Source organism: Orcinus orca, chromosome 2, assembly GCF_937001465.1.
Source record: "Orcinus orca chromosome 2, mOrcOrc1.1, whole genome shotgun sequence".
Taxonomy (NCBI): Eukaryota; Metazoa; Chordata; class Mammalia; order Artiodactyla; family Delphinidae; genus Orcinus; species Orcinus orca.
In genome coordinates, this window is record NC_064560.1 from 95144306 (window position 1) to 95163852 (window position 19547).

Genomic DNA, 19547 nt, shown 5'->3' on the forward strand with positions numbered 1-19547 from the left:
ACAGTAAAGTGGTTAAGGGGATTCGCTGAATATATATGTGTCTACACACACTGAGAAGTGCCTAGCACATAGTAAACAGCACTTTATAAGTATTCAGTATTTGCTACTATCACGATTAATCATCATTTTCACTACAGTAATAAAAGAGGTTAGGTACTAGGAGTATCAGTTGATCTGGAAAATGGAAAGGATGAAACAATACTTCTATATTTTATAATATGACAGTATACAAAGTATGTTTGTGTATGTTCAGGAAGTCTTGTCACTCCCATTACGTAGAGTAGTAAACTGAGCCTGTAAGAGGTTGAGAAAAGACTCAAGAGGTTGATGTGTTCAGCCTATCCTGTATGTGGAGAAGGGACACACTTTGGTGGGGCAGGTCTGAGATACCTGCTACTACAGTGGCTTTCAGCTCCACATGCAAACGACATCTCCTTCCTCTGTAAATCCTCTCTACGTCTAGCTGCCCCTAGAGCCAACGACCCTCAAGTTCAAGGTCCAGTGTTATTCACAGTAGCTCTGTGGTGTCCTCATCACTATATTAACAGATGGGGAAGCTGCTCAACAGTGTGGTTGCACATTATCTTAATGAGAAGAGAGTTGATGTTGAGACACCTTTGGAAGGTTGCTGGCAGGGCCTTGACGTGATCCTGCCTGATGATGTTGAGGTGCTCAGCCACTGAAACACTGGGTGTCCTAGTCGGACCCCAAGAACAGAGATCCGGAGTTGAGAATCTGCTTCTATGTATGTTTTTATAATAGTTTATTTACTGTTACACAGGCAGTCCATGTTAAAAGTCAAGAAATCAGTGTGTTCTAAGTAAAAGCTCTATAGATCATTCTGTTGTTTTTTTTTTTAACTTGCCAAGAATTTATTTCCTCTCTAGAAGTGGAGTTCAAAGATGTTTTCAGTCATTAAGACTCGTCTGCTAGATTTGGAATGGCCTTGTTACAGCTTAGTTTTTAGGAGACAGTATAAGCTATGAGGATCACTCTGATAGAGAAAATCAGAATTAATTTCATTATTTTGATGCCATTGCTTGGTACAGATAGTAACTTATTTATATCTGCTACCATCCAAGACAAAAATTATCATCTTGACTTCCTCTCTTCCTCTTTCTAATTGAATCTCTGTGTATTTGCAATTTATTTCCAGCTTGGCTTAGGCCACACCAACCACGTTCGAGAACCAACCCTGGTAACAGTTCTGCAAGGGAAAAACGTTCGGCAGATCTCGGCCGGTCGCTGCCACAGTGCTGCGTGGACAGCGCCACCTGTCCCGCCAAGAGCACCAGGTGAGGGATGAAATATCCATGCTCCTGCAGCCTCTCTTTCAGCAGTCCCCAGCTGCACTGTTTGCTTGCCAGCTTCACACTGCATCCAGGCACCATTCTGAAACCATCAAACCTTCCCCCACACAACCAAAGCACTCTTTGTACTACAGTACTGCAAATACTTTCAGAGCAGGCGATTCTCCTGCAGACTTCATTACATAGCAGTCCCTCTCTGCTCCCCAAAAGAAGAAAATGTATCACTTAGGCAAGCAAAATTTATAATTTTGGAATAGCAATAAAGTATTTTTTATATATAGTAGTGATGAACTGTAGCTTTCTAAGCCATGCTGTTAAGGAATAAAGGTGAAAAGCCCGGAGACCACTTGTCAACTTCTTCACCCTAGTCAGCCATTTGAAACATGATGTTGTCTATACATTGGCACAGCAGAAAAACAAAAAAAAATTGTTGCCATTTTACTCCAGTGTATATAGCAGGACTGATGGGCTGTTTCTACCTTTTGTGTGTTTTGCTTTTAATTTATTATGAAATCCTCATAGGTCTACAAAAAGATATAAAGGAAATAAAATGCGTATTTGTGTACCTAACACCCTACTGTGTACTCTCCCTGATCGGATCCATCTTTTGTTCCCCACAAATGTAACCATTGCCTTAAGTATGATACTTACCCTTATGCATTTCTTCATATTTGGTCTATTTCTTTCCTAGGCCCTCAAGTCCTTTCTAAAACCATCCTCTGGTATCTGAGGCACTAGAACTTCCCTGAAGTGACCTTGTGCCTGAGAGCTCCGTATTCTCATCCCTTTTTGTGAAGCCCTCTACTTTTAGCCACAGGTCCTTGGGAAAGACTCCCCATAGAGATTGTTTTCTCTTACATACCCTGAGAGAGCAAGGTAGGACTGCCAAGTAGATTCCAAACAAGCAAGAGATGGTTTCTGGTTAACAGAGCCCAGAATGAGCAGTGCTGCCGGCCCACTGACAATTTCAGGTACTCAGGGGCCTCTTTAGCTTCCAGTGGGATTTCCCTTCCACTTCAGGACAGAGACCATACAGCATGGTGGCTGAAGGTTCAGACTCAGGAACCACATTGCTCAGGTTCAATCCTGGCTCCTCCACTTAGGAGCTGAGTGACCCTGAGGCTCAGTTTCCTTGTCTGCAAAGCAAGGGTAGTAATAGCACCTATTGTAAAGAACTGTAGGAGTAAATGAATCAATTCATGTGAAGCTCTTAGAACAGTGCCAGGCACGTAAAAGTACTCAATAAATGTTAGCTTTAACTAATAGTAGGAAAATACCTCTGAGAATTGAGCTGTACAAATCTTTATTTGCAGGAAACTCAAATAAGCTGAGTATCTTATTCTTAGTCTTTTGTGTGTTTCTATAAGATGATAACCATGGATACAGTCCTTGTCGTTTCTGCTCTGCAGAGCTCTTATCCTTGCAGTATAAAGCCTTCCTGAATCATCTACTCCTATCTTTCATTCTGTCATGGTCACTTTCTGTCAGATCCCTAGTAAGTGTGGGAGGTGGCTCTGCTGCGTTGCCCATTTCCATTTTCAGAACTGCCTACCTGGTCCTGGCCCACACCTTGTGTTATTATGAAGATGACAGTTGTTGAATATGAAAGAATGAATTTGGGTTTTATTGTTTGGAGTTTTTTTGTGCAGGAACTGTTTTAAGTCCCATAGTTAAATGGGTAACTAAATTAAAGGAGAAAAAAAAAAAGCAAGTTTCCATAATGATAAATTAAAAAGATGTTTTACAAACCAACACTGGTGCATCAAAAGATTAAGATGAATGGATGGTGAATAGAGAAATTGATAAATAAGTGATAAAGCATATATAGCAAAATATTAATTTTAGTATTTAAGTGGTGGGAATGGGTGTTCATTATATACTTGCAACTTCCATGTGTGTTTGAAATTTTTCAAAACACTAAACATGATGAAAACAATGCATTTTCCTTTACAAGTGTGCATTTGTGTTCTGGGCAGGTGTGTCGGTGCCTCTGCAGCTGGGCCTGCCCGATGCAGTGCCCCCCCAGTATGGGGCGCTGAGGGAGGTGAGCATTCACACCGCGAGGGCCAGGCTCCGGCTGCTTTACCACTTCTCTGACCTCATGTACTCATCCTGGAGGCTGCTGAACCTCAGCCCCAACAATCAGGTAAAACGGTGGCTTGGAAAGCAGTGCCTGTGATGTGCTTACCAGGTCCCAGGGCCTCTTTCTCAGCCTTCAGAAAATTCTTGCGTAGCTAATGCTTTTTACCCTCAGCCCCCAAGAGATGTAGAAAAGGCACCAGTTCTGTTCCCCTTTTATTGCTGGATTAAGGACAGTCCAGATATAGGTTATCAAGCTGTTGAACACGCAGTGGTCTTCCTTCTGTGCTTCGGTTTGTCCAAAGTTCAAGGAAGTATGAATGGCTAAAGGCTAAGCATGTATTTTCTACGAACTCCAGAATATGATTTTAAAACTTAAGCACACAAAGGTGTTAGCACCACAGTCAAGGTGCTTATGTAAGTGAGTCTGAGAAATTTTGGAGACTTCTTGCTCTCCTTACAGATGAGCTTACAAATGAGCATACCCTGTGGAGGGATAGGTGGGGGAGAGAAAGTAAATTTGGCTGATTTGCTTGTCTTTGTAGAACAGTCTGATAATTTAGGAAGAAAGCAAGCTGGCTATGTTTGTTTGTTTGTTTAATGTGTAGGCATGCCTGCCAAAATGTGTGTTAGTTTGTAAAACTGTTAGTCAAAAATCCTTTGGGTAACCAGTCATGGCATATGAGAGGTTTGAGAAATCATTGTTAGAAATAGATAATCAACCAGGCAACAGAATACTGTGCAGCACTAAACAAGAGTGTTAGCAACCTGTTGTAATTAGTGAGAGAAATGTTTATGGTGTAAAGTGAGGTGAGAAAAGCAGTAGAAAACTGAATAAATAGTATGATCTCGAAAATGTGAAAAGGAAGGAAACTGGAAGGAAATAGATGAAAGCGTTAATGGGGCCATCTCCATATGATAGGATTATGGATGATTTTATTTGTGTGCTTGTGTGTGTGTCCTTTTCTGTATCTTCTAAGTTTTTAAAAATAATAATCATACTTTACCAGAAAAAATATTTTGAAAAAGTTGCTAATAATGGCTAATACCCAGATTTATGCTTTTGAAGTGCATTTGTAAAAGTGAGATGTGTTATTTCTTTTAAGCCTTAGATTGTACCATTTCTGCTAAGCTTACTTTCTGTTACAGAATAGTACGTCTCATTATAATGCTGGAACATGGGGCATTGTGCAGGGACAGCTCCGACCTTTGTTAGCCCCAAGAGTCTACACCCTCCCAATGGTGCGCTCTATAGGAAAAACCATGGTTCAAGGCAAAAACTATGGACCTCAAATTACTGTAAAGAGGATATCAACCAGGTTAGCATATTATGTATATGTGTATATGTTTCATTAACTAGCATTTTGTGAGGTGGACTTACTACTAACTGATCTCTGTGAGGAAGCCTTAGCTTCCTCATTTGTAAAGTAGGATAGTAATAGTATTTTACATCAGCACCCAGTGTGGTTACAGTGGGCCCAGCACAGTGTTTGGCTGTTGTTAAGCTGGCCTGTTCATTCACTGGTGGGAAAATATCTTCAAGTGACTTTTGTGGTGATTTGAGAGCATTGTATTTCATTATGTTTTCCCTTTATTTTAAAGAGGAAGGAAGTGTAAGCCCATCTTTGTTCAAATAGCAAGACAAGTAGTTAAACTGAATGCATCAGACCTCCGTCTGCCATCCCGAGCCTGGAAAGTTAAGCTGGTTGGAGAAGGGGCTGATGATGCTGGAGGCGTGTTCGATGACACGATCACAGAGATGTGCCAGGTATATTCATGCAGTGTCCCCTGCTGAGTTGTCCACTCAGGTGGTGGCTGTTTTACTGTTTCCAGTGATTACTCTGGCATGTTTTTATAAATGTAAGCAAGGATGCATTTGTAATCCTTACGTAAAGTTATGCTGTTAATGATGTATAGGCGAATTACCGCAAAGGTTTGTGAAATGCTTTGTGAAGATACCTTACTGAGTAAGTGCCAGTGCTTCGCCATCTACCAATGACTCACCATCTGTTGTGCTGTGTAACACTGGCAGAGGAAACAATGACACATATTTACACTTATGTAACAGACAAATCCAGGACCACCCATGTGCTCCCATTTATTTTGGTGCTTTTAGAACAAAGTAGAACTGCCAGGCTACTGGCAGAAATTAGAAAAACAAGGCTTAAGATTTTGAACCAGGGCTTCCCTGGTGGCGCACTGGTTAAGAATCTGCCTGCCAATGCAGGGGACACGGGTTCGAGCCCTGGTCTGGGAAGATCCCACATGCCACGGAGCAACTAAGCCCGTGCACCACAACTACTCAGCATGCACTCTAGGGCCCGCGAGCCACAACTACTGAGCCCACGTGCCGCAGCTGCTGAAGCCTGTGTTCTCTAGGGCCTGCGTGCCGCAACTACTGAGCCCACGTGCTGCAACTGCTGAAGCCTGCACGCCTAGAGCCCGTGCTCCGCAACAAGAGAAGCCACACAATAAGAAGCCCGTGCACAGCAACGAAGGCCCATGGCGGCCAAAAATTAATTAATTAATTAAAAAGAGTTTGAACCAGTTCATATTTTAAGATCTACAGTGGCAGCTTTGCTTCCAGATCAGCTCTGACCCTTCCAGCTTTGCCTAGTATCAGGATTTTTCTGATAAATCCTGTAATCATTTACTAAGTTTATTTGAATATCACTGTACTCTGCTCACAGATATCCCAACTCGTGCCCTGGATTGACTTTTTCATCTTAGTTCTGCACATGGGGGAGCCTCCTAAATTCATTTTAAATTACAACCACAAAAATAATTATAGAGATGGCTGGTTGTCATATAGCATTGTAAATTCCTCAATATTCTCTTTTCAGTATGATTTTTAATGTTAATTGTTTCATTTTCTTGATGCATTTGATTGTCATTTCTAAGAAATTGTTTTTCTTTCTTCTACAGGAACTTGAAACTGGTATTGTTGACCTTCTTATACCCTCTCCCAATGCTACCGCAGAAGTGGGTTACAATAGAGACAGGTAAGGGCAGTCAGCAAGTGTTATTGAATGTCTATAATAATAACTCAAATTTATTGAGTGCTTACTATATGCCAGGCACTGTACTAAGTGTTTTACATGGATTATCCCATTGAATCCTCATGATAGATCTAAGGAGTAGGAACTGCTACTGTTCTCTTTTCACACATAGGAAAGACACTTACGTCATCACTTGTTATTTATTATGAGATCAACTCAATGATAATATAGAGGGTTCGAGGAAGTGCAGACTTGATATTGAAACCAGACTTCTTTTGTGTTTCTGAAGGCCTACATGGCCTTCCCTCAACGAATTAAAATTCATTGAAAACCTTTGATATGCTGTCCAATCACAGCAGTTAGTATTTGCAATTATGTATTATTCCTTTATTTGTCGAAGTTTGAATTTTGGATCCTGCTTCATGGACTTGTAAATGATAAATGAAATGATTTTAGGAAACAGGGCACCCTTGAGCAGGTAGCTTAAGGACTGATAGATCATTCACTTACCCTCTTATGGTTCTTCTAAAAATAATTCAAAATATGGTCCCTGTGCTGTCCAGAACAATAGCGATAGGCCATATGTGGCTACTGAGCGCCTGAAATGTGGTTATAGGAGCTGAATTTTAGATTTTATTGAAGTAATTTAAATAGCCACATGCGGCTAATGACTGCCATATTGGACAGCACAGGTCTAGACTAATGCTATAGCCGTTTGATAACTTATTTCTAATAAAAATGAGGACAGCCTTGTTTGAAATAGTTCCTTTAATTCTGCAGGTTCCTTTTTAACCCTTCTGCCTGCCTCGATGAACACTTAATGCAGTTTAAGTTCTTGGGAATTTTAATGGGGGTTGCCATTCGCACAAAGAAGCCTCTGGACCTCCACTTAGCCCCTCTGGTGTGGAAGCAGCTGTGCTGCGTCCCACTCACCCTGGAAGACCTGGAGGAGGTGGATCTGCTCTACGTGCAGACTCTCAACAGCATTCTTCACATTGAAGACAGTGGGATTACCGAGGAGAGTTTCCATGAGGTAAATAAGTCCTGCCTGGTTCATGTTTCTGTTGGTGTTGACTAGAATTTTTCTGTGTAAAGCTCAGGTATGGCCTTCCATTTGCTGTCTGGCTGACCCATGCCATATGCCATTGCTGCGCTTAGCAGCTCAACCCAGCAGTTTAAATAACTGCTAAGAGAGTCAGCTCCAGCACCCAGCTTCTGCTCCTTCCCCTTTAATCCATTCTCTGCCTGCTAGAGTGAAGGACAGAGAGAACCCAGGTGGAGAGGAGGCCTGGGATGACCAGAGTTCATCAAACCTGATTTGGAGGCAGAGAGATTCAACCTCATTTTTAATTACAACCAGATGAGTCAGCACCCTCTGCTGATCAAGTAGCCTGATCATTTATCTCAGTTGCCTTGTTTTCAGCCTTAAAATTTTTGATATTGTTAATGTTTTTCTGTATTTGTGTGTAACATACTTTTTGTGGTCATTTCTACCATGGAGTAAAAATTCTTTTTTCTTCTATTCTCAGATGATTCCTCTTGATTCTTTTGTTGGCCAGAGCGCTGATGGCAAAATGGTTCCTATAATCCCTGGTGGAAATAGTATCCCACTCACGTTTTCTAATAGGAAGGAGTATGTGGAGAGGGCCATTGAATATCGACTTCATGAAATGGACCGACAGGTGAGATGAAACATTTTGGGAGGTGCATATGAATGTTTGCATTTGTCTCCAAGCAGGAGCTGTCTGGTTTTTGCTGAATTTTGGCATATGAATTCACTGTGTTGATTAATCAGCATCTATTGGGTTGGCCAAAAAGTTCGTTCGGGTTTTTCCATAAGATGTTATGGAAGACTTTTTGGCCAACCCAATATATTTCAGTCCCTTTTCAGAGACTTTTCAGGCGTAATCTCAGGGCCTGCTGTCTCCTCACTCAAGGCCTTAGGTGAGCCCTGAATTGGTCACTGGTAGGATTGAGGCCAAGCCCTCCCCCAGGCCTTCAGAGCCTGCCTTCTCACTCTCACTCTTCCTCTGTCCTGTTTGTCTTCATTTCTTACTGCCCCCCAACCCAGTGTCCCACTCCAGCTTGGTCAGTCGGGGTCCATGTGAATGAACCCATAAACACTGGCCTTGCAATCCCACGTGAGTGCTTCTTTCCCCCTCCTGCTGCAGTCCTTCAGGCCCCAGCTGAGAATGCATCTCCTTCCTCTCTGGACAGACTTGCCTCCAGGTCTGTACATATCTTCCTTGTTACCTAGAAATTCCTCAAGATATCACATACTTCTGTGTTGTGGTCTAAGAATTAGGCAGAGTTTGGGTCTTTTTTCTTCAATTAGTGTGTGAGACATTGAATGAAAAATGTATTTCGTATATATAACTTATATAGTCTTGTTCTATGCTGATATGTAGTAAGCATTTAATAAATGATGGGAGTATGGTGAGTGACCACAGAAATGAATATTGTGTCCAGAAGTGGTGGTTTTGGTTATACAATCCTTCATAGCCACTTCAGTAATACCTTATTTGCACAATATGTTGGGTTCTTCTCAGGAGCTAGATGCAGGCTCTGAGGCTGTGTAGTAGTTTGAAGTGTATATATTCTACACACTTCACTCCTGGTTCCTTCTTTGACTCTGACTTTGGGCCAAGTCCAGTCAGAAAACTATACCCTTTAGCTTAGTAAGGGTGGATCCTGTCAGCAATGTTGTTTACACAGCCAGGGCTTAGGGTTTGTCTCTAGTTCTTGAATATGTTTACTCCTTACAGACTGAATAACTGACCCAAAATTTCCTGATCACTTTCTGCATGCCAGATGTGGTACCAGGCACCCGCATGTGTGGCTTTTCACATAGTTACTCTGAGAGAGAGAAATTACTATCACCATTTCACAAATGAATGCATGGAGTCCAGAGAAGTGAAGTGATGTGCCCAAGGCAAAGCCAGGATCGCAAACCAGGTTTAACTGTGGTGTCCAGGCTCTTGTGCTGGCCTTTCCTATGAAGGTCAGATTGACCTGCTGTCCATCAGCTGTGCTCTGCCCTGGCTTTGTTGCTTTCTGGGTAACAAGGCCATCTTCCTCGTTTCACTTCCTCCTTGTCTCTTAGAACCCTGTATTCTTCCCATAGCTGTCCCCAGTTGTCCCTGACCCAAGCAGCCATCCCTGTACCTCAGCCTTTTTTTTTCCAGACAGCTTTTGGTTTTTATCCTTCCAGGCAAACAGCTTGTTTTTTGGCAGACTTTGGCTGGGGTGTTCCCTTTACTATCAGTAGAGACTGCCCTCACTGCCACTCCGTTCCTTAGCCCTGGGCATGACAACCTGGTACAATCATAACTCCAGGGCCTTCCTCGAGGTGTGGCTCCTGTTCAGGTTCTCTGGTTTGGTCTTGTTTGTGGTAGATGGTTTTGAATTGGCCAAGAGTGGAGAAGTTATTTATGAAAGAAACCTGGAACAGTGATGGGTCTGTGTGTAGAGTATGCACTACTGCACAGCCTTGGAGGGGTTTTGCCAAACAGACTGTGTGGCAGCCTCTGGCAGCACCCCTTCGGCATTCCCTGACTGACCTGTTCTCTGCACTGTGCTAACAGGGGCTAACTGCCCAGTCACACAGACTCATTTAAAATACCTGTCATAATCATGGGAGCAGCAATTATTTACCTTATTTTTCAGATCAGAAAATTAAAGTAAAAGAAGTGGTGGAGCTGGGATACAGAACCCATCTCCTGATCAATTTTTCTGTCCTTTTTGCAGCCTTCCTACAAAAGGATGTCTCAGTTTTACTTTCTTCTTTGTACTTTTTTTTTCTTTTACAATCAGCACAAATGATTTTTACAAAAAGGATATAACTGTTTTCAAAAGAAAATATAAATTACAAAAACAGTAGAAGCTCTAGACCCATCCTCCAAGAGCTTCTTACCCTGATGAGAAGACAAAGTATCCCACATAGCACAGTTTAACAGCCCATGGCCGTGTGTGGTTAGGAGTGTGGTTGGCATTAGGGAAGGCCCCAGTGGGCTGGGATTTTGTGGGGCAGGGAAGGTGGGCTCCTGGATTGACTTGAACTGGGACAGGAAGGAGTGTATGAGTCCTACAGGCAGGGAGAAGTTCTAACATAGGGTCAGAGGCAAGGAGGTTGGGCCGTGTGCAGTCATGCCAGTTCTGAGGGACAAGTAGAGGGCCTGGGAGAAGATGAGCACGCACGAGGTGCCCGGCCCAATTGGGTCCACCGTGGGTGCCCAGTCTATGCGCACACATTGAATGAACAACCTCTCCTGGGAGCAGGTGGCCGCGGTCCGAGAAGGGATGTCCTGGATCGTCCCTGTGCCGCTGCTGTCCCTCCTCACAGCAAAGCAGCTGGAGCAGATGGTGTGCGGGATGCCCGAGATCTCTGTAGAAGTCTTGAAGAAGGTGGTGCGGTACCGGGAGGTGGATGAGCAACATCAGCTGGTGCAGTGGTTCTGGCACACGCTGGAGGAGTTCTCCAACGAGGAGCGGGTGCTTTTCATGAGGTTTGTGTCTGGAAGATCTCGACTACCAGCCAACACTGCAGATATTTCTCAGAGATTTCAGATCATGAAGGTTGATAGAGTAAGTAAGATGTTTTTTCTTCCTTGGTAATGTGTGCCTTTATTGCTTCCTTGATGCTTGCATGTTCGGCTTCAAGTAGGCCTGCCAATTCAGGATTAATGCTTGGAATTTCCAGACTTTTTAAAAAAATCAAGCACAAAAACTTGTTTAGAAACATCACATAACTTCAATTTTAAAAAGTCCTAAATGGGGCTTCCCTGGTGGCGCAGTGCTTGAGAATCTGCCCGCCAATGCAGGGGACACGGGTTCGAGCCCTGGTCTGGGAAGATCCCACATGCCGCAGAGCAACTAGGCCCGTGAGCCACAATTACTGAGCCTGCACGTCTGGAGCCTGTGCTCCGCAACAAGAGAGGCCGCGATAGTGAGAGGCCCGTGCACCGTGATGAAGAGTGGCCCCCGCTTGCCACAACTAGAGAGAGGCCTTGCACAGAAACGAAGACCCAACACAGCCATAAATAAATAAATAAAATTAAAGATAAATAAATTAATTTTTTTAAAAAAAGTCCTAAATGGATGTAGAAAGCACACTACAACCAACAACCTTCACTGAATCTTCCAGTAACTTCCTGAATGAAAGCTAAGCTTGGCAGAAGTGTCACCATGTTGCCTCTGCCTCATATTTCCTATGCCTTTTCGTTGTGTGACTTCTGCACTGGGACACGGTCTTGTTTATTTGTTTTCATGAAGATACTAACCATTAACTGGTACACATGCTCCAGAAGGAACGTGAAGACACAGGGAGCAGCAGTAACGTGCTCTGTGGCTACGTGCGTGGCGTGCATCACGGAGCAGGCAGTGCAGCTTCCCTGCAGCCTGATGAAAGGTCCCTGCTGCAGAGCTCCAGCCCAGCTGCTGTTTTGACAGATGGCTTAGGAATAAAAGGGCTTAGAGGCTTAAATGCACACTGCTGCTAGAGTCATCTTTCTCAAGCACCTCTCTAACCACGTCACTCTTTTCCTTTCACACCGTTCAGCGGCCCCTTGTGTTGACTCCAGGATAAACGCCAGCCACCTTAGCAGTCTTCAACACCTCCACAGTCTGGCCTCTGCCCCGCCTTCTGATATCACCTCTTGATGCTTATTATGTTCTGGCCATCATGGGCTGCTTGCCTTTCTCCTGACAGACCACACTGTTTTTTATTTGGGGGTTTTTTGTTTGTTTGTTTGTTTTGGGAGATTTTTTTTGGCCGCACCACATGGCTTGCAGGATCTGAGTTCCCCAACCAGGGATTGAACCCAGGCCACGGCAGTGAAAGCCTGGGATCTTAATCACTAAGACACCAGGGAATTCCCAAGGTCACACTGTTTTTAAATGTCTCTGCCTTTGTGCAGGCTATTCCCACTGCTTTAGTAAGTTCTCCTCCCATCCCTTTCCATCTATGCCTGGCAAGCAATTACTCACCGTTTAAGCCCAATACCAATGTCATCTCCTCCAAAAAGCCCTTCTGGATGCTTTCCTATGCCTCCTGACTATTCCTCCAGGCAGACTTAGATCTTCTTATATCCATCTCCTGGACACTTGGTACACTCCTCGAACCTAACATTAAGTTAGACGTGTCTGTGTTCCCTCTTTCTCCTCCTCCACCCGCCGTGAGCTGGGCAGTCCCCTGAGCGGGGCCCATGGTGTTTATTCCGGAAACAGTAAGGAAGGTAGGACCTCTTCACTCAAGGGCCCATCCTACCAGTTTCATCAGGTTTCAGTCTCTGCCCGTCTGGTGTTTTTCCTGTAACTACCCCTTCAAAGTTGCCGTAGTCAAAGCCATCCCTCCCCTGCTGCCTCCCGAGGCTGCCTGCCTGGGCTCCACTCCTGGGCTTGCTGGAGAGGCCATGCACAGGAAAGGCTATGAAAAGAGCCTTTCTGTAAATTTTCGATGGGACTTGCCAGAAACTATAAGTTGTAAATCTGTTTTGTTGCTTCAGAGAAAGATGGGGAGGAGGAAATGGTTTGCTTCTCTTCAGCTCTGGAAAAAAGCCTTGCCTCGTATCTGTCCTGGGCTACCCTGCCATCCCAGGAGTTAATCCACTATTAATCCCCTGCCTCAGGGGTTTTAGCCTCAGCAAACTGACCACTATGGGTCTCTGCTTTGTGACTTTTCAACCATTTCTCTAGTTTCCAAATCAGAGCCACCTGTTGACATTCCCCTTTAATGTCTTTGTGGGTTGAGGATTTTCTGCATTCATCACTGGCTCTGGCACAGCTAAGCTTCTGGGCCCTCCATCTCCCACCTCTCGGAAATGCACTCACCTGATGGCGAGTTCCGAGGAGGAGGAGGGCTGGTTTCAAGGAGTTCAACGAGAAAGAGAGGGCAGGTTCTTTTCTAAAAACTCATTTTTAAAAAAATTATAAAAACAATGTAAATCATTATCATTACAGATAGTTTGGAAAATAGTTGTGTTTGCAAGGCAGGACAGTGTTTGCGGGGAGGGACAGGAATCCTGTCCCTCCTACTGGTAGCCATTTTCACCTTTCACCTTTGTGTAATTCATCAAGCATATGCATTTTTGCATGACGCATTTAGAATTTTGTATTCTGCTTTTTCCACCTAACAGTCTATCTCCAGCACTTTTCTGTTTTGCTGCTAATCTTCATAATTATCATTTTAAACGACTGCATCACCATCGGTTAAAGGGCTGGGCTGGGATTTCATTAACTGCTCCTTCCTCATCTGAGCGGTGTGCTGGTGGCCATGGCAGGTGAAGGATGGCAGAATGCTCACTAGGAGGACGGTGAGGGGAGGAGGAGTGTGGTGACTCCCTTACAGTTGTTCCTTCCATTTCACTGGCTCTGTTGGGGGAATCCCTGTAGCAGCTTCAAGTTTGCACCCTCTTGGTGAAAGGGAACAAACTCTGTTGCACTCCTACGCTGTGGCAGGCACTGTGCGAAGTGTGTTCTACCAGGTAACCCTGCCAGTCAGGGCTCATTCTCATTTCACACATGAGGGCTTTGGAGGAGTGAGGAGAGGAAAGAAGCATCTTCGCCAAAAGCTAGATGGCCACAGGACACCAGAGCCTGCACTCTTCCTACCACTGCCAAGTCTCTGCTTGCTCTCCAGGTGGCCGTGCAGTCAGTCATGTCCGTGGAGCCCACCTGAAGGCAGGGAGAAGTGCTTTCCTGACTTTGGGGGTGGTGGTGATGAGCAGCCCTGCTCCCCCCATGATACCCCAGTGCTGCAGTCATGGCTCTGGGTCTCTCTCTCCACAGCCTTACGACAGTCTGCCTACCTCACAGACCTGCTTCTTCCAGCTGAGACTGCCGCCCTACTCCAGCCAGCTGGTCATGGCTGAGCGCCTGCGCTACGCCATCAACAACTGCCGCTCAATCGACATGGACAACTACATGCTCTCGCGAAACGTGGACAACGCTGAGGGCTCCGACACTGACTACTGACCACCCAGGGTGCCGTCGCCCCTCCTTCTTCTCGATAATGCTCACTTCCAACTTAATGCTGATACACTTTTATGGTAACTAATAGATGTTTTAGGAACATAAACCGACATTATAAACAGTGGCCACATTTAGTTACTCTAAATGTAACAAAGAAATTAGATGTTTTTATTTTTCTGTGATTGTACAAAAAAAAGACAAAGTGCTCTAAGTCAGGTTTTTCCCTCCATATTTGTGGTCACTTTTGATAAGTTTGCATGGAACCATTTCGGTGCATTTTTAGTTGGGAATGGTACATTTTTGTAAACCCACCCAGTGAACATGAAATTGTACATTGTGTATAATTGTTCATTAGAAAGGACAGTTTTACATGAATATTCATATATTTATTTTGTTTTAATTTGAATTGCCTGTGCAGGGTTCCTTATGCAGAGAAATAAAGCCAATTCAGGAATCAGTGCATGGGCTGCTTTTGTTATTGGAGCTTTGATGAAGAGAGAATGAACTTTCAGACTAGTTGCACTCCGACAGCTTTTTGACTCATCAGAAACATTCCTTCACACTGGGCTTTGCTTGGAAATGACGGAGCAGAGGGCCACATGGGTATAGCAGCCCCCTGAGGTGAAAGCTCCTGTGTTTATTGGTTCTGTCATCCTTGGTCTCTCACTGTGTTCCCTCACTACAGGGTCCCTGGTGTCCATCCTTTAGCACTATGCTTCCTCCTTCTCCGTAGCTGGCTTAAAGTGTAACACGCTAATAGGAGCCTTTCTTGAACAGCCCCAGGATGCCTGGTACGGGATGCAGCTCTACTAGGCCAGGAGGAAACTAACTAAAGTGATATAGTTGTGACTGCCCACCGCCACCGCCCTTTGAGGAGCCAGCGGATCCAGTGATGGAATTAAAGAGCGGGGCAGTTGACAATAACGTGTCATCTACCCTGGAAGGGCAGCCAAGTGGGCACTTAGCGTACATGAATGAGTGACCATGTGAATGTGTGAGTGAATTTGAGAACTAGTGCGTGGCTTTTATGTCCTTGAATGATGGTGGGGAATTGTGCAGGGGACTGGGGAAGGGGTTACACCCTTGGTGCTTAAACCCAGACCTTTTGAAGGCCCTGGGCGATGTGTTCATTTGCTCAGGCATGTCAGAGTGAGCATGTGGTCCTGGGAGAAAGGGCTATCTGGAGAGCAGCTGTGAAGGCTCTGCGAGTGGGAACAGGGAGAGGGCACAGCCTTTGGGTGGCTCCTCTCTTTCATCCACTACAAGTTCATGCTGCACGCTACTTCCAGTGTACTTCATGGACAAGGTCAAGGCTGACAGCCTGCTCAAACGAGGTGCCAGAGAGCCTTATAGGCGCTTGTTTTCCACCAGGAAGGTAAAAGGCGTGTGAAGAGAAATTGGAAGGAAGATGTGGTTTTGTTGGCTAAGATGATGTGGTGCATGGATATTTCCCAGTGAGTATATCTAATAATATTTAGAATGAAGACATTTCATTTTTATGGAAAAGAGGCTTCAATTGGCATTGTGTCTCAGAAGGAGATCACAGCTTCTGGGGACCCCCAGGGGGTTCTGAGCCTTTAATACTTGATCTGAGAGCTCAGTCAGAAGCAGCGGTGAAGGTCTTTGTGCTTGAAGCGCTCACTTGGGGGGTGGGAAGGCACTGTCCGGGCCTCTGGGCCAGGAGGGAACTTCTCTCAGCGAAGAACGGCCTCTGCGTGCTGCTGAGATCCTGGACAACGCCAGAAGGGGTCTCTTCGGGCCTTCTGGGCTGCCTCCCGGTGACAAGTACCTCTTCCCTCTTGGTGGGCTGGGCTGAGGGTGTGCCGAGCTGAAGGCTACGTCTGCAGTCTCAGACTGTTTTAAATCACAAGAAGGCCTTGACCTTCATGAGGCTCTGGGCTCTGCTGCCCCAGTTCCCTCTGGACTCAGGGGAAAGGGCACCCGCAGCAGGCTGATGCTCAGGCCCCACCTGTCGGGCCTAACGGGTGGCTCCTCAGGAGGCCTAACTCCGCGAGGAAGACCTGCACAGACACCTTGCTTTTATAACAGATGCCATTTCTTTGCTGGAAACCTGTCATTTTTCTTCGTCCTCTGAACTTTGGAAGCTCTGGGAGAGAGGAGGAGGTGTGAGTCCCTGATGTGAGGAGCTGAAATGAGCCTAGTGCCCCTATTTTTTTCCCCCGTAGTTCACTTTCAACCCCCACAGAGGCTTAGGCCTTTTTTTTTTCTTTGCTAGACTCACTCAGTTAACAAATCCTTGCAGTTTTTATCACCCTTAAAAAGTCTCAAGAGAACTCTGACCCCCTAGCCTTTAGATTCCCTTAAAGGCCCTTTCAAGGTGCAGCTTTTTTCTGGGCCTCCCAGCTTCGTGGCCTTTGCCCAGCACTGCCAGTGAGATGAAACCTATATGTGGTAAGCTCGGTTTTTAGCAAATAGCAAGTCTTGGGCATTGAATCCCAGAGCTGGAGGAATAGTAGAACTAAGGCATCAGATGATCTCTCCCTTTACAGACCAAGAATTCGAGGTCAGGAGAGGGAAAGTGCTGGATCCCAGGTACTTACAGACGAGAGCTGCGAGTCCTGGCTTCCTGTCAGCACGCCAGTGGTGGAGTTGAGGGGGCTCAGTCAGCCCCCTGCAGACATTCAGCCTGTGCCAAAACAGGCCAGTGTGTCCCTGTAAGACAAGCCTCAGAGCACAATGTACCCCCCAGCGGGCTCTGCTTCCTAGGGAGCAATCTGGAGCCCCTGACCTCGGAGCACACGGCCCCAGCCTCTGCTGGCGTTGAGGGTCAGCCGACTAGCCAGTATGATGTGGTGACTGGGGCCAGCCCCCCACTAGGGGGCACTGTCCTGCCCCAGTGCTGAGGTTCTGCAGCCTCCCACTAGCTTTCACTTTGGCTGCCTTGGCCACGGCTGAGAGTGAAAAGAGTTAGCATTCAGGAGCGGGGCAAAGTCTGTGGTGTGTTCTAATGGAGGCTGTGAGGGCACAGATAATCCCCAAGCCATTTCCCAGTGGCTATGGGTCAGGCTCCCATCTCCCCCAGCTCGCCCTTCTCTGGACATGCATTGGCCTTCCTGACTGTCTTCCTGAGCTGTGCCTGCTGCTGATACCAACCTTATGGGAGCTGGGGTCAGTCTTCCAGTCTCGGCTCAAAGGCCGTGTCCTCCATCATGTGTTGCTTCTTGTGGGTTCTGCTGGGCACTTGGCTTTTCTAGCCCCCTGTGGACATGAGGACGCCTTTCCCTACCCTCTGCCTTCCAGGCAGTACACAGTTAGACAGAATCTCAGCACAGTGTCACAGAGAGTGTACTGGTCCTATTTTACAAATAGAGAAATGGAGGCTCCGAGAAGTCATAACTTGTCAGGAGTTATGGCTGGCAGAGCTGGGAGAGCGCTCAAAACCCCCCTCAACCCCAGCTGCATGTCTTCTGACTAGAGTGACTCCCTTGAGGTAGGGCCTGGCCCAGCCCATGCCCAATACCCAGTAAATGTTTGTGAGATGAATGAATTGGTGGATTGATTAAGCATGCAGTGCCCCTTGTTCTATGCAAATCTGAGAGAAGACCTTGAAAGCTGTTTTCAGACTAAGCCAGGGCACTGTGTTCTGTCCAGTGCCTTTGCTCAGTGCCTGGCGGTGTGAATGCACAGGGACTGTTAGAAGGCAGCGTGGAGAGTAGTGTCTGCCTTCCAGGAGTACCTCAGATGGGCCTGGGCTCAGGGACCCAAAGGTCCTGTGCAGGGGGCAGGGCCTAACCGGAGCCCTAGAAACCATGCTGGACACAACTGTCAGCACAGCTTTCGTTCTGTGACCACTAGTCTTGGTACGTGAGGGTTTACTAGGCATCAAGGGGAACTTAACCCTCATTTATAAAAGAGCTTCTGGGGGGGAAGGAACCTCAGGGGAATGTAGGTTACCCGCTTTCCAGCTGAATATACAGTAACCTTTGTTTGCTTTACAAACACAGTCTCATAACCCTTAAGAGAACTTTGCAGACAAGATTCTCTAGCTATCCCAATATACAGGTAAGAAAGCTGAGGTTTGAAGAGGGCTGACCTGCCCTTGGTCAGAGGAGAGCTAGAAACCAGGTCCTGTTTTTCCCCCAGACTAAACCACCAACTTAGGGCAAACAAGACCTCTGGGAATTGGGGCTTATCAGAGATGATGAAAGCAAAGCCATTGGGTTTAAGTGGCTCTGTTTTAAACAAACATTTAAGTCCCTGGAAGCCTGAGCTTTCTTTCAACATTGTTTGCAGTAGTGGCTGAAAAATTAATTTCCTGCAAAGCCTCTCTCCAGAGTTCAGAGCAAGGGTGGGTAAACTAGAAAATCACCCAGAGGACACCTGGGTCTCACAGGCTAGTGGTAGGCCCTGGCGTTCCACTGCACCTGGTGGCCTGGCAGGGCTGGCTTTCCCCACACAGGGATGAGGAAGGATTATGCCGGTCCAGGGTCAGTGTGGTTACCAGTTTCTGGGCTAAGGGATGGTCTAACCAGGGGCCCAGGGGCAGCAACTGAGGCCTTCGGCAGTCCCTGGAGGGGTTTGGGCGAGGTAGGGTGCTGTTTGCCTGCCCACAGGCTCTGCCTAGAGAAATTTCAGCCCCTCTGGGCCTTCACCGTCGTCTTCTTGGGGCCCTGGCACCTGCTGGAGGTGGCCTGAGTGGGGGATCTCCAGCTCTCATTTCATCCTCATAATAACCTCTGAGGCCTGGGTGAGGCCCCTCTTCTCCCTTATTTTTCTCATCACCTCTCCTGCTTACCTTTCCTCCTCACTCACTCTGTTCCAGCCATAACACACCAGCCATGCTCCTTGTCTGGGGCCTTTGCGCTGGAGGCTGTTGCCTCTTGTCTGGAATATTTTCCTCCAGACTCTGCACCATTCTCTCCCCCACTTCCTTTCTCAAATGCCTCCTTCTCAATGGGGCTTACATTGGTCGACCTCTTTTAAGTTGCTTTTTCCTTTCCAGCAATTCCCAAATATCCTCTCACCCTGTATTTCCCCTCTTCCCCAGTACTTATCTCCTTATACACCAATTACTTACTGTCTCTTCCCCCAGTAAAACATAAGCTCCATGAGAATGTCTTTTTTTCCTTGCTGTTTCCCCAATATTGGAGCAACGAATTAAGGAACCCATGTGTGTGGTCAGGCCTCTCAAGATGGCTGTTCTCTTGCTCTCTTTACATCCCCTGCCTGA

General features: G+C 46.0%; 1 protein-coding gene across 5 annotated transcripts in view; it reads left to right on the plus strand.

Annotated features, from left to right (window-relative positions):
• The window catches only part of HERC1 (HECT and RLD domain containing E3 ubiquitin protein ligase family member 1), a 215833-nt gene extending 201017 nt beyond the window's left edge, over positions 1-14816 (plus strand). For all 5 annotated transcript variants that reach the window (XM_049706186.1, XM_049706187.1, XM_049706188.1 and 2 more), the window contains 9 exons: positions 1157-1295; positions 3287-3456; positions 4539-4708; positions 4992-5157; positions 6315-6391; positions 7169-7421; positions 7918-8070; positions 10667-10972; positions 14174-14816. In XM_049706186.1, coding sequence (XP_049562143.1) covers positions 1157-1295; positions 3287-3456; positions 4539-4708; positions 4992-5157; positions 6315-6391; positions 7169-7421; positions 7918-8070; positions 10667-10972; positions 14174-14359 — 1620 coding nt within the window. In that variant the 3' untranslated portion in view covers positions 14360-14816. The remainder of the gene's footprint in view (positions 1-1156; positions 1296-3286; positions 3457-4538; positions 4709-4991; positions 5158-6314; positions 6392-7168; positions 7422-7917; positions 8071-10666; positions 10973-14173) is intronic.
• The last annotated feature ends 4731 nt before the right edge of the window (positions 14817-19547 follow it).